At 37.2% G+C, this 13,589-nt stretch overlaps 2 protein-coding genes across 2 annotated transcripts in view; one reads left to right on the top strand and one right to left on the bottom strand.

The window, feature by feature from the left end:
* CCPG1 (cell cycle progression 1) overlaps positions 1–4,986 on the top strand; it is a 16,160-nt gene extending 11,174 nt beyond the window's left edge. Inside the window, exons 7-8 of the mRNA XM_009869425.1 lie at positions 800–2,189; positions 4,202–4,986. Of these exons, the coding sequence (XP_009867727.1) occupies positions 800–2,189; positions 4,202–4,382 (1,571 nt within the window). The 3' untranslated portion in view covers positions 4,383–4,986. The remainder of the gene's footprint in view (positions 1–799; positions 2,190–4,201) is intronic.
* Positions 4,987–5,171: 185 nt separating this feature from the next.
* Positions 5,172–13,585, bottom strand: PIGB (phosphatidylinositol glycan anchor biosynthesis, class B; the record flags this gene model as incomplete). The annotated part of the gene is given in 11 exon segments (XM_009869426.1): positions 5,172–5,423; positions 6,004–6,184; positions 6,934–7,144; positions 8,846–8,910; positions 10,340–10,551; positions 10,999–11,050; positions 11,436–11,576; positions 12,173–12,303; positions 12,478–12,582; positions 13,199–13,319; positions 13,566–13,585. Coding segments are annotated over 11 exon segments (1,371 nt in total), but the record flags the coding sequence as incomplete, so codon positions are not given.
* Positions 13,586–13,589: the final 4 nt, after the last annotated feature.

Genomic DNA, 13,589 nt, shown 5'->3' with positions numbered 1-13,589 from the left:
TTTCCCTATGACATAATGCCAGGTTGTCATTAATGAAGACAGCTGAAATAGATGGTGAAGACTTGTTATTGGTTGAACCCCAAAGTTTTGTGAATTTGGTTTTTAAATTGTCAGTGATGATTAATTTTTTAAATACTTAACCTGTACTTTTATTTTTTTACTGTTAGATCATTCAGAGGATTACAGGGTTCTTTGTGCATGTCTTTTTTTTTGAGTTTTCTTTTATGTTGCTGATAGCAGCATTGATAACATAATTCAGTGTCTTTAATTCCAGAGTTTGTCAAGGTTGCTAAGAAACCAGGGAGATCTTTTTGTGTTAGGATATAGTTACTTGAACGTGTATTTTCAGCAACAAAATTGGTTCAAAATCACTTGCTGAATTTCTACTCCAACTGCTGAATGTCATTGCTTCTGCTAATGTATTTAGGTTTGTAATCTGTGAAGCCAGTTTGCTGAATGTAAATCAGCAGCAAACGTGTACCCATTTTCATTTCCTTGTGAGATGTCACAATTCACCGCATGGTTTGCTGTCCTTCAATTGGTTAAACCAATACAAGGGAGAGGTGATGACCTCTGGTTGGACAAGGGAGCCTCTCACATGACCTTTGTTCCCAAGAAAATGTTAGTGTATCTGAGATAAACTGGCTCTATTTTTGCAACTTGCTGCAACTGTTGCTGCATCCAAAATGAGACAAGTAAACTCTGTCTGGGCTACTGTGGTGTTTCATCTTTCTAGCTGAAATAACATTCTAATTGTGGTATTTCTGCTTGTTTTCTTTTTGTTTGTCACTCCAGGGAGGTATTGCCACCTGTTTGACCTCTACTGAAGTGGAGAAGAAATCTTTTGAATCTCAAAAAAGAAGTCTTGCTGTAGAAAATCAGCGCTTAAGAGAATCTCTAGAGAAGGAAGAAAAAGCTTTGGCCTCACTTCAGGAAGAATTAAGGAAGCTAAGACAACAAATTAGACACCTAGAAGATAAAGGTGCTAGCACTGAGTCTATTGTAATGGAAAATCAGAAACTAAGGGAACATTTGGAAGAGGAAAAGCAAAGAAACCACAACTTCCTTAGGCAAAAGGAAACACTCTTTGCAGAGGCACAGATGCTAAGGAGAGAACTGGACAAAGAACGTCATGTTACAGAAGCTCTAAAAAAGGAACTGGAAGAGTTAAGTTCTCGTCAAACACCTGACAATGCTAATGATGATGATACATTAAGAGAAAATCAAGATATAGAAGCTTTGCAAGAAAGACTAGTAGAGCTAGAAAGAAAGCTAAACTTTGAGCAACATCGCTCTGACTTATGGGAGAAGCTGTATGTTGAAGCAAAAGACCAAACTGAAAAACAAGAAATTGATGAAAAGGGACAAAAGAAAGGTGCTAAAGGGCAAAGTAAGACTAAAAAGAAATCAAAGGAATCATTTTTTGGTTCAGTTAAAGAAACATTTGATGCTATGAAAAATTCCACGAAAGAGTTTGTAAGACACCATAAAGAAAAGATTAAGCAGGCTAAGGAAGCAGTGAAAGAAAACCTGAAGAAATTCTCTGATTCTGTAAAGTCTACATTCAGACACTTTAAAGATAGCACAAAAAGCATCTTTGATGAAAAGGACAAGTCAAATGATAGAAGACGTGAGGCAAACAAGAAAGCTCGAAGTTTTTACCGAGAACAGAACTCTTACGAGAATCTGAAGCACATGCATTACAGGGGACCTAACATGCCAAAAGCATTCAAAGACGGAAGAAAACATCAGTTTGCAACATTTGAAAAAGATACAGATTCACAGAAACGTCTCAATGATCCTTTGTGTAATAGAAAACATCGTTTAGGCCTAAAGGGCTGCTCTGGTATTTTTGAATGTGCTCATCAAGAATTCATTAGTCTCTTTAACAGAGTTTCAGATCCTATCAGGGTGGATGAATTTAATCGGCTAATGAAAAAGTATTTGCAACAAGTTGTACATAACTTCCACCACTGGAGAGAACTAGAAAATTTCATCAACAAGTTTTTTCATAATGGGTTGTTCATACATGACCGGATGCTGTTCACTGATTTTGTTAATGATATCAAGGATTACCTGGAAGATATGAAGGAATACCAAAATAATAATGAAAAGGTTTTTGAGGATTTGGACAAATATATCTACAGATACTACTTTCATTATGATAATTCACCCCAATATGGACCCAGGTTTGTTTCCATGTTTCCTGAACTTGTTGACACAATGAAGTAGTCTTTGTAAGAACAGCTAGTGTCCTTGTTCTAACTGGTGGTTTTCTGGTGTGTGAGGGGGTGTGTATATAGACATATATATATACACACATATGCTGGAAGACTTTCTGAAGGACTTGGTGCAAATACTAAATTGTGTTAGATAAAGCGGATCTATAGTACCTTTTATATAAATTTTCTGGAGGTGGGGTGTTAGTTTGGGAGGCACCACAGAGGGACTGCACATGGCACAATCTGGTATTTCTACCGAGTTCTTTAGAAAATGGTGTAACTGCACGTAGGGTTCCTGTAGACTGAACAGCTATGATTGCCGCTCTGGTGGAGTGAGTATCTAGGAAGAAGCATTAACTAGAGCTTACTTGTCCTTCCCTAAATGAGAAGGGGTTTGGATATATTTGAGCAGGCTCAAAGTCCCTTTCTGGCAGATGTATTCCTCTGCTGGCTTTTCATGAATTTCACTGCTATATTGTAGCTTAGTATAATGCTGCATTAGTCTGTGTGCCCAGAGCAGAGCTACTCAGATGGCAGGCTTTAGTTCAGATCCTGAGCCTGACTAAATTTTGTTCAGACTTGCTTACAAAGGTCCTTGGCATAAATTGTTTCCTATATTACTTGCCTGTGTCTCATGGTATTCTCATGGCTTAAACTGAGCAGTCGTGGTATGCTGCCTGGCTGGCCCGGTGGAGCTAGATATGGTGGACTGTTTCTACTGCATAGACTTTGGTGGGGGGAAAAAAAAAGAGAAAGAAAAAATAAATAAATTAAGCAAGCAGCCCTAATATAGTGTGTAGAACTTTCTCTTTCTGGAACATTTATTTATATATAATTTATATATTTTATCTGGCTTTTAATATCATAGCTGTTACAAGTTGGCTATATAGTTTCTTGTGCTAACGTTCATTGTGATCAGGTAAGAAAAAATATGATGTGTTAGCTGATTTATAATGCACAAGAAATTGTCCTTGTAGCCATAATAGATCTTCTCCCTGTGCTGGTATTCAGTGCAAAGCATATTTGGTATATCAAGGTGCAGTTCTTCAGGGAGGTTTTTCTTTTGGACTTGTACTGGTTATTATTTTATGGGTTTTACTGCAGCAGGAAGTCTGATTACTTAACTACTTCGGAGTTACTAAATATGTGAGGTAGTACTTTCTTTTAATAGAAGTTGAACCATGAGGATGATAATCTTATTATGCATTACGAAGTAGCCTTTTTAATGTGTAGTTTTGGGAAACGTGTTACACTTTTATATTCCAAGTACTTTAATATATTACTAAAATGAACTTTACTTTTTAATGACTTTAAATCCTTTATTCTAAGCATTTTAATTCAGTTTGCAGAAAAACAATTTCAAATTCATTTACTGAAAGTATTATACAGAATTTTCTATGACACTGGGGATGAAAATAGCCTTAGCTTAGCAGAACACTTGAGATGCTAGTCATGTGATAGCAGCATGAGTATTAGGGGACTGTTCAAAAAACTGCAGGTGAGCAAGTGTTTTGCCAGGGCCCTCTCCCACTGTATAAATGTACTCACTGTACACTAAAACCTCTGAAATGCCCATGTTTACAGAAAGCAATGCTTTACTGAGGGTCTGAGAAGTTTTCATTATTTTTATAGAGCAGAATCTAATAGAATAACTGAAAAATAGATTGAGACCTCACTCAGGCATCCCAGAGGGATAATCAAGTAATTGTTTACCTGGCTTTATTCTAAAAAGAATTTTGGGCAATCAGCTGCAGAGTGTTTTTATTTTTTAGAAAGCATTTCTTTTAAATATACCATCTTAATGATGATTTAAACAAACACCTCTCCCCTCATTTTGCTTACAAGAGAAAAGACTACTTAATACTATTCTTGTTTCCTTTTCAGTCAACCTGAGCATGTTACAAGCTGTTTTTGACAATGTAATTGTGTTTCAAAATGCTTTGGAAGAGTAGTAATAAGCTTTTGTTTACTCCTTGCAGTCGACCTAAAAGGCCTTCTTTTACACAAACTGAAAGTTCCAGACATGAAAAACAAGCTCAGAAGTACCACCACCGTAATAAAAGAGAAGGTAAATGGCATAAACACGGTCGCACTAATGGAAGACACATGGCAAATCTTGAAATAGAATTGGGGCAATTACCCTTTGATCCAAAGTATTGAGTAATTTATGGTAAAAATAAGATTAGAATTTCCATCCTCTCTGGAACCTTATTGATTTTCCACAAAGCAGCAAGATCCAAGTTTTTTCTCGAAATAATTTCATTTTTACACATTTTTGTTAAAAGGCTGAAGTCAAGCTTTCTGATTTGCATATTCTGTACTGTTGCTTTAACTGTTCTTTGGAAGCGATGAGTATGGGTGCCAGCAGTATTGTTGCAACAACTAGGCATGCAATGACTTGTGTATTGAAAAATACGCTTAATTGCGTTCCCTTAGTGTAGTTCAAGCTTGAGTCATGCATAATGTACCAATAATCAACTCCAATGTTTGATACACTAACTTCATCTCATCCTTGGAAAAATAGGTCTACATTATGGTAATGAATTTGTTAGTGTTTTGTAATCTTATACTTGCTTCCTGTCTTTGGGGGGGTGTTCAAGAGCCTGTTACATTGTGAAGAATTTGCTGTGTTGCGTTCTCATCAGCTTGCTGATTTAAGCACTTGAAATGTCTTGCATATCTGCATATTGTAGAAGCAAAATAAAGAGACATTGTGGGTAAAAGTCTTTATTTATAAAACAAACCTAGCATAGCTGTACAGTTCTATAAAAATGGTCCAGTCTTGTCCAGTTTCTTATTGTTTAATTAGTTGTATGGTAACTTGGTCTTGCTGATGCTTTCTAACATTGTGAGGTAGGTCAATACCCCCACATTGTCATATTGCTACTGAAGGTGCCTTCAGGAAGGAGTTTTATGTTTCTGGACAGCCAATGGCTGCCTTATCTGACTTCTCCGTTTGACTTCCCCAGTTTCAGACTTGCCACACTCTCCCTTCTGCAGTTTAAGATCTTTTAAGCATAGTACTCTATGCAGAACTGATCTCATTAGGTCTTAAGTCTAGAAACATCTTCAGGTATGATTCATTTCCATTTTTTTCCTGTAGATGTAGATGTGGCTTCCAACTCGTCCTTCAGGTACATGGGTGTGAAAGACAGTAGCTGTTTTCTCATAGCCCCTTAAAACTAGAAATGATGATATTTCCTGTAAATGAACATACATTAGTTTCCACGGTCAGAAAGTGTAGTTGGCAACATCAGAACAGTGTTCCAAAGTCTTCTGAAAACCATCAATTCAACTGTCCCCTGGAAGTTTTATTCTTTGTTTTAGGAAAGACTGCTAGAAAAAGAGATATCTATCCTGTTTGATCCTGTCTGGAGTGGATTTCAGCAGACACCACTGTTTGAGTACCTGGACTTCATTAAAGAATTGAGGGGAAAAGGTATGCTGGCTACAGGTGGTTTTGCTTGTCATGGTTGCTTACTTAAAAGTGTATGGTTCTGGGAACAGACTGCACATTTGTTTTAATATGGCTTGAAGAGAACTCCATAAAACATTACTTTATGGCATGTAGAATTTGCACAGCGGAGAGGGCATACGTGCACGTATCACTGGAATGGTGTATATATACTGCAGTATGAACCAGAGCGTTCAACTTGAATTTTAAGCCATGCTTTAAAAACTTATAGTTAAGATATTGGAAAACTGTTGTCCACAACTCTCCCTTAATTTATTTTGTAACTTGACCTCAAAACTAATTTGTTTCACTTTGTGGTTACCATACCTGTTCTAGCACACTGAAGAAGATCAAGTGACTGGGTAGTAATGTATCATTTTGAAACTCCTTATTAAGCCAGCCAAGTGGATTAGAGTAAAATACATCTGCTTCATCAATATAGCTCTCATTTCCAGTTAGGTCTGGGGGACACTGAAGGAATCTCATTTTTAGAGGGCAGTGAACATGACTAGGGAGAAAAACAAAACAAACGCTTCAGGATAAACTGATCAATCATTAAGAAGTGAAATGACTCGACACTTAAAGATACCTCAAGTCAAAACCAAAATTGAATAATTAGGTTTTGTGCCCCAGTGTCATAGTTTCTTCCCTTCTGTGCTTCATATAAAAACAAAAGTAGAACAAGAGGATTCAGCTCCAAACTGCCGTGATTATGTTGTCAGTAATTCACAGAAAGCAGATTTAACATGCCTTTCTGTGTAACATCACTTTCTTAAAAAGATACTCTTCCAGATCAGCTTCACTGCTTATATCTGCTTTTATGTTCTGTTTACTTGCCAGGATCTACTGCAAACTTCTTGGAATAGTGATCTCAGTCATTGTATGTCATAACTACGTTTCTTTACTCTATAGCAGCAGAAGCATAGGTAAAATTAATGCAGTTTGACTGTAACAATTAATCTTGTTCTGCTACAAAAGTTACCATAATGAAGCAGTATGACTTTCATAAGTCGCAAGACTTGACTGCACATCCTCATACAAGTCTGTTTTCCAAAAACTAAATTAAAAACTTAGATGCTGAATTTTACTCTGTAGTACAAGCATTTGGCTTATTTCCCTTATTCATTCTGTATTAAACGTACAAAAAATAAAAACTCTTCATGTGTACGTTTATCCATCTCTGGTAAGCTTGGGGAAAAAATTCTTAATTTCTGCCTAAGTGTATGGATTTTAATATAGTATGGTGTTAATTAATACCTGTAAAATGGAGTAGAGTGGCACGGCATCATGATGAAGACAAAAGCCTGTGACTGGTAGGAGTTATTACAGAGTTGCTGTATGTGACTCATGACATCCAGAGAGCCTCGCTGGTGAATCAAGCCTGTGTACAGGGCTGGGAGTACATTTGATAAAAGCAGGAAACTTGCTGCAGCTTTCTTCCATGCTTTCAGGTGTTTCAAAGAATATCCTACAGGAACATGTGACTCTGTTTCAGAGATAAGCAAATACTAACAGTTCCCCACAATATTTTTGAAAGCACCATAACTTACTGGAAAGCCATTATTCAGTTGATAACAATACCTCGCTTTGAGGTATTTTAATACAGTGTTCTTCCAGTCTTTATTCTGAATGGACATTTGAAGGTGAGGCTTTGCCCTTATTAACTCTTGGATTTAGCAGAGTAAATGTTAAGCCCATACCTGTCTGTACAGAAGTATGATTTAAAAGGCAGTGCTTTGTCTCTTTAGAGCTTAATTTTAATGTCTTGGCGGGGAAAATAGTCAATTCGGTAGTTTGGATTAACAATGTGTGGTGACCTGCTGATGTGTTCCGATTCATGCATGTCCAAGTACAGCCAGAATAAATGGTAACTACGTGTGCTGTGGAATGGCTGTGGTATTCTTTTTCTCCAACATGCTGAAAGCTACAGCATTCCTTTATTATTTTTGAACTACTGTCCTTTTCCAGTCTTCTATCGCTGTCCCTTCCCCCTTGCTTTTCTTAAAGGAGCTAATAATAGGAAGAGACATTTCTCCTGGTGGGAGATAGCCATATAAACCCATTTCTCACAACTGCAACTTAATGAACCTGCTGCAGAAGACGGCTTCATGTTGCAACCAGTCTGGAAACCCTTAAATCATGTGCTTGTCAGTATTAGGAGATAGAAATATGTTGTGCAGCCTAGTTCTGTGACCACCTTTACTGAATCAACAGAAACAAGTTAAAATAGGTCTGTTTCAGAAGTCAGTAACAAGTAAGTTTAATTAGCCTTCAGTTGGTCTGTTCTGACAAATTGCAGATCTTTATCTCGGATGAAAACAAAGTCCACTAATTAGTCTGTGGTTTACAGACAAGTGGAAACACTCAATAATAGGCATTTTTTTACCACTTTTGTGAAATGCTTTTAGATTATCTTAAAGTGTGCTTGTAAATTACGTATCTTAAATGTCCCACTGAACTAAACCAACACATATTACATATTCGATCTCTGCAGAGTGCAAAATTATTGAATTAAGATTTACTTTTGGTTAGACTAGCAAAACAGGTTAAAGAACATTACAGTAACTGATTTTTAGGTTAACTATGTTAGTTTAGGGACCTTATTCCTATTTTAACAAATTCACCCTGCTATGCCTGAAGGAAAAAGCTATCACATGAAAGGCTCTAAAACTTCAGTGGAAAGTTGCCTCCAGCTGGTGGCTGGTCAAGAGCAGACACAAAAGGAGTGTCATCCACTAACATACTTGAATTGAGAAAGGAATGATTTTACATTTTGAATAATTAATTTTTTTTTTGTTGCACTCTCAGAGGAATTTGTCAGGCATATTTGAGAGAACCAGATGGAAAAATACTACAAAAGAGCCAAGGAACAAAATTCACAGTAAGGGTGACAATGCTATAAAGTTATGAGCCACTGAGGCAATTTTCCTGTTTTTTGCAGGAAGTACTTTTATCTGTGTTAAGGATTCTCCATCTCTGTTTTAGTCTTGGGGGGTTTTTTTGTGGTTTGTTTTTTTCCCTCCCTTCTTTCTTTATTCCTAGCTGTGAGAAAAGGTTAGGCTAGTTTTCAGAATCCTTTGTCACATACCTAAATTGACTATTATCAGTCTCTCTTTAGGTAAAAATTATATACAGGGAAGATTGCAAGGTGTTCAAAACCAATGCTTACCACAAAAAATCATGCAGAAGGGTAGTACTGGATAGATGAATCTGAACTCTTTATGGCTTAGCATGCTGTAATAAAACAAATAAAATACTACAGCAAGAAAGTTAAATGCATCAGTTCTCTTGACAAGATATGTTTTAGAGCATGGAGGACGGAAAGAAAAAGCACTTGCATCTACTAAAAAGCTTTTGGCATTGAAGCAGGTTAGAGGAAAAATCCAAATTGTCACTTTTTAAGAACATAAGTACATTCAAATTAATAATAATAAATAATATTATTAATAATATAAATAATAATAAATTAATAATCTTAATTTGAAGTAGATTCTATGATTCTACATTCAAATTAAGATTATTTGGTCAGTTTAAACCAAGGAGTAATAAAAGTACCTGGCTACTCTATCAGTTAAGTGGTCTGATTCTATGACTGCTAGACATAACTTAGCTAATACTTCACCAATTTGCCTTCTGTAATAAAACAATAAAAAGTGTGGATGAGAAGCTAAGATCAAGTACACATTTGTATCTAACAAAGTAACATTCACCTCTGCTAATGCAACTTTACACAAATTCCCATGCCAACTTTTGAGGCTTTTCTGGGATTGTTGCAAGACTTGTGTCGTGGGAACTAAACAGGTTCTTAAAAGACTAAGGGAGATAAAAAAGGCCTAAAACCAATAGAGGTACATCCAGTTCTGAGATGGACTGAAAGCAGAGATGTTATTTGTGTCCTCACTACTCTTTGGCTGTATTCTGTTACTAATGTAGTCCAATACAATTTATTACTTGGTATTTATTAATTTGCTGTATGTTTTCTTGTCTGAAAGTGTCTCTTGCTTAAACTACAGTTAATTCTGATGCTTTAGAAACAGCTTACCTTTTTTCCTACCTCTCAGCTTAAAATGAAGAATACAGTCTTATGATAATTGTTAAAAGGGATGTGTAGACTTGTGAATGGACTACATTTTAGAGGCCTACGAACCTCTCATCTTACTGGGGATTTATTAAAGAAGCAAATGAAATGGTATTTTCCTTAACAAGCATCTAGTGAACACAGTTTTCTAACTAGTTCTGTTGTTGCTTAGGGGATTGTTTTATTTTTTTTCATTTTTCATTGAATTTCATGCTGAATTATTCTTTAAGGGTCTAATAAATTCTAAAAATACACATTTGGTAACACTACAAGAAGTAGTAGTATATAGAATTCTAGAAACTGTTATGTAATTGTCTGTTATGTAATTCTATGTGTGAATCATAGAATCATAGAATGGCCTAGGCTTGAAGGCACCTTAGAAATCATTTAATCCAACCTCCCTGTCATGGGCAGGGACACCTCTCAACTAGATGAGGCAACACATGGGGACTGAACGGGGATGTTTGAATAATTTACAGTTTTCTATCGTTTAACCTTAATACTATGCCTGTTTGTTCTAGAGAGAATGTGAGCTTTGAAAAGAACACAACCAGTGAGATGGTAGTTGCACTTAAGAGAAATTACCTGTATACCACCACTGTCCAAATGACTGCTGCTAGAAAGATGTGGTACCTTTTTGGCGCCAGTACACAGCCATGAATAAAGAAAGGCAGATGGGTACCCAAGATGACTGGTAGTCCCTGAGTGAAGTACCAATGCCAAGGATGAGATCCATAAAATGTTCCCAAATTCTGCAGCACGTTGAATTTGAAGAAGTTCAGTTGAACCAGTACCCACTGGGAGATATGAGGGCAGTGGGAGTTAAATACAAATCCAAAGTCAAAACCAACAGTTAAATTCAGTTACACAGTCATCTCACTGGCCTTTAATGATAAAGTATTTTCATTCATACTTACATTTCTTTCTATTATGGCTCATCACAGACTTCCTATACTTAGTAATTACACACAGCAGTGTGTAAGTTTTGTAGCTTCTTGATAACGATTGATTTATTTAGAGCTGAGCATATACTGATTTTAAGTAACAGTCCATCATTTAAAATATCTGAGAAGTCAGTGTTGAGGGGTTTATGGCTTAGGATGTATTTAGAGATCATAGGCCAGACAGTCACAGAGATAACAGAAGTAAGTAAGGGAAGTCTGAAACATCTGCCCATGTTAAAATGCTAAAACCCAACCTAAACCCCAACCTTTTCCTTATAAATCAAGTTTAAAACAACTTACCTCACCAAAAAACACACGGTCAATTATTAAAGAGGTTCCTACTGTGACCAATCTGCAAAAATGGAAAGGTGGTTGCACTGATACTGCCTGAATTGCTGTCGTACTAAGACTCTACTCTTCTCCAAATAGCTCCAAATACTTGTGGCTATTTTATAGTGGCCAGTTGCCGTCACCCGGTATCCCTGGCATAATCCCAGATTAAGCTGGAATGCTGCTCATGCCTCACCTTCATGAAACCTCTCTTACTGCTTTTTTGCACCACATAGATTAACTTAAAGGGAGCATGCCCCTACTTTAAACTTTTATAAAAGGACTCTATTTTTTTTTCTTGTTTTGACAGGAAATCAGCTTTTTTGGGTTGTCTACCTTTGTGGTGGTATAATCAATCTTAAGATATAGCTGTCCACAGTCAAAGTTTAAATTCAGAAAGAACTTACCCAACTGGAATGCAGATGTGCAGGATAAGGTCTGCTTTCCTCTGTTCTTGCAAAAAATGACTGAACACCAAAGGCATCCATGGGATAACAGCAGTGGGACGTATAACAATCGCAAATGCTACTAATGCTAAATATTTGCAACTAGAATGAGGGAACATAAGAAAAACAGAAGTTTATCAAAAGGTTCGCTCAGTTCTTTTGCAGACAGTGATGTTTCAACAACGTTAAATGCTGTCATGTCTCTGACTGCAAGTTTTTCATACTGCAGATAACTTTGACTCTCTCAGCTCAGACACGGTTTTGCTTGGAGGGCTGCCAACTATACCATTGCTTTATTAGCCGTGGAGTTGCTAACTAGAACTTGTTTAAAATTACATAGCTGATAAAGAAAGCCGTGTTCACAAATTCACCTATCTCTGAACCCAAACAAGCTTTTTTTATCTTTTCCCAGGTACCACAAATTCCAGTCCTTCAAAGTTTCACAGGAAGTGATACTTTTTTTAAGGGAAGTAGAGGATAGTAATTTTACATACCAGCTATATTGCGGCTTCAAAAAATGTTTAGAGGAAGTACCACAATTGCTGTTCCTTCCATGATCTAATGCTCTTGCCGTATGAATGAGGTAGGTTTGTCTGCCTTACTATTTTAAGATAAACATTAGCATTTTATGTAGTATTAGTAGATTGGTGTTATCCCAAGCCAAAGATTATCAGTACTGTTAGTAGAAGGTTTCTCACCTGCTCCCTATCTTGGAACCTTTTATTGGGTAGTAGGAAAGAGCAAAAGTTGTAAGAAGAGTTTCCATGGTGTTTGTCAGAGTTCTGGTGCAGGAATACCATGTAAACCAGGAACACAACTGGCAGAAGTACTGGGAATAATTACAAACAACGGGACACACAGGGAGAAATGTTAAAACAAATTCTGTAGTTTTAAATGACGGTGATAATTTTTCAATGTATGACTTACCATTTTGCAGTTGTTTACACTGGAACAAACAGCACTTGTTAACATGCATAAAATTTCTTTAAAGGGTGAGACTCACCACATACTTTGCTGTTTCTGCATTTTCAAGGTGCCGCACTAGTGAGTAAAGCTTCACATCAGCAAAAGCTGCCAGCACTGCCTGTGCAAGTCTAGGGACCCAGATCTATGTAAGCAGAGAGAAAATTACTTGCAACAAACCTGTGAAATTCCAAGTTCAAAGAGAACTTGGTACTGAATTAATGAATGACTGTCCAAGCGTGAAAATCTGTGAATTAGTGAATATTCTTTACAGCTTTTTATTTTTTTTTTTAAACATAGTAAGGTCCTTGGGTAAGACTAGTATTTCTGCCAAAACAAAGAATGTCTAAAGTTCAGACGAAAGTGTTCAGAAATGGAAAGTAGAATTCTTTGCCATTCATCTCCAATACAAGTCAAAAGAGGCTGTTTTTACAGAGTTTAGTACAAATATATACTATTAAATGCTTTGGAAAACTGAACCACTGAGCAATTATGATGCAGTGGCAGTGTCAGTATGAAACTCGAGGAGATTGGAGGCAAAGAATAATCCTCTGTCAGGCATCAGAACTGTGACTGGAGATCTGTGAATGAGTTCTGCACCCATGTGAAACACTTCAGTGAGGTCTCTCTGCTCATACTTGCCCAATTGCCACAGACAAGGCTTCATCTTTTTATAATTTTCCAGGTAAAGTACACTGAATTTAAATACAGTGCTTTTAAATGGAATTTTAGTAGTAGATGAACATTTCGATTATACTCACCAGCAGCTGAACATCATCCTTTGCCAGCAGCTGTAACACTTTGTAGATGCTTGCAAAGATCAGCGGGTATGAATAGCCCCTTAAGCCATTTGCCCATTCCCAGGTTAGTTAGCCATAATTATTTCAATATTAAGGGCAGATCACGAACAACTGAAACAAAAAGCTACACTCGAGCTGTGTTGTTACCCTCAGACTTGTCTGGGTCGAGACATTTACCCTTGGGACCAAAAGCAGCGCTTTTTGTCAGGCTGACACCTCGCTGCCCTGGGAATCTCTGCCCCAGGGCTCCTCCCGCTCCGCGGCACCGCAGTCCTCGGCCCGCCCCAAGAGGTCGCGACCGCGCCGTAAGGACCGCCAAGGATATTTGAAGACCATGCGATGGGCCACCTCC

Source organism: Apaloderma vittatum, unplaced genomic scaffold, assembly GCF_000703405.1.
Source record: "Apaloderma vittatum isolate BGI_N311 unplaced genomic scaffold, ASM70340v1 scaffold39865, whole genome shotgun sequence".
Lineage (NCBI taxonomy): Eukaryota > Metazoa > Chordata > Aves > Trogoniformes > Trogonidae > Apaloderma > Apaloderma vittatum.
Note: the sequence above shows the minus strand (reverse complement) of the source record. Positions and strands in the feature narration are given on the sequence as shown.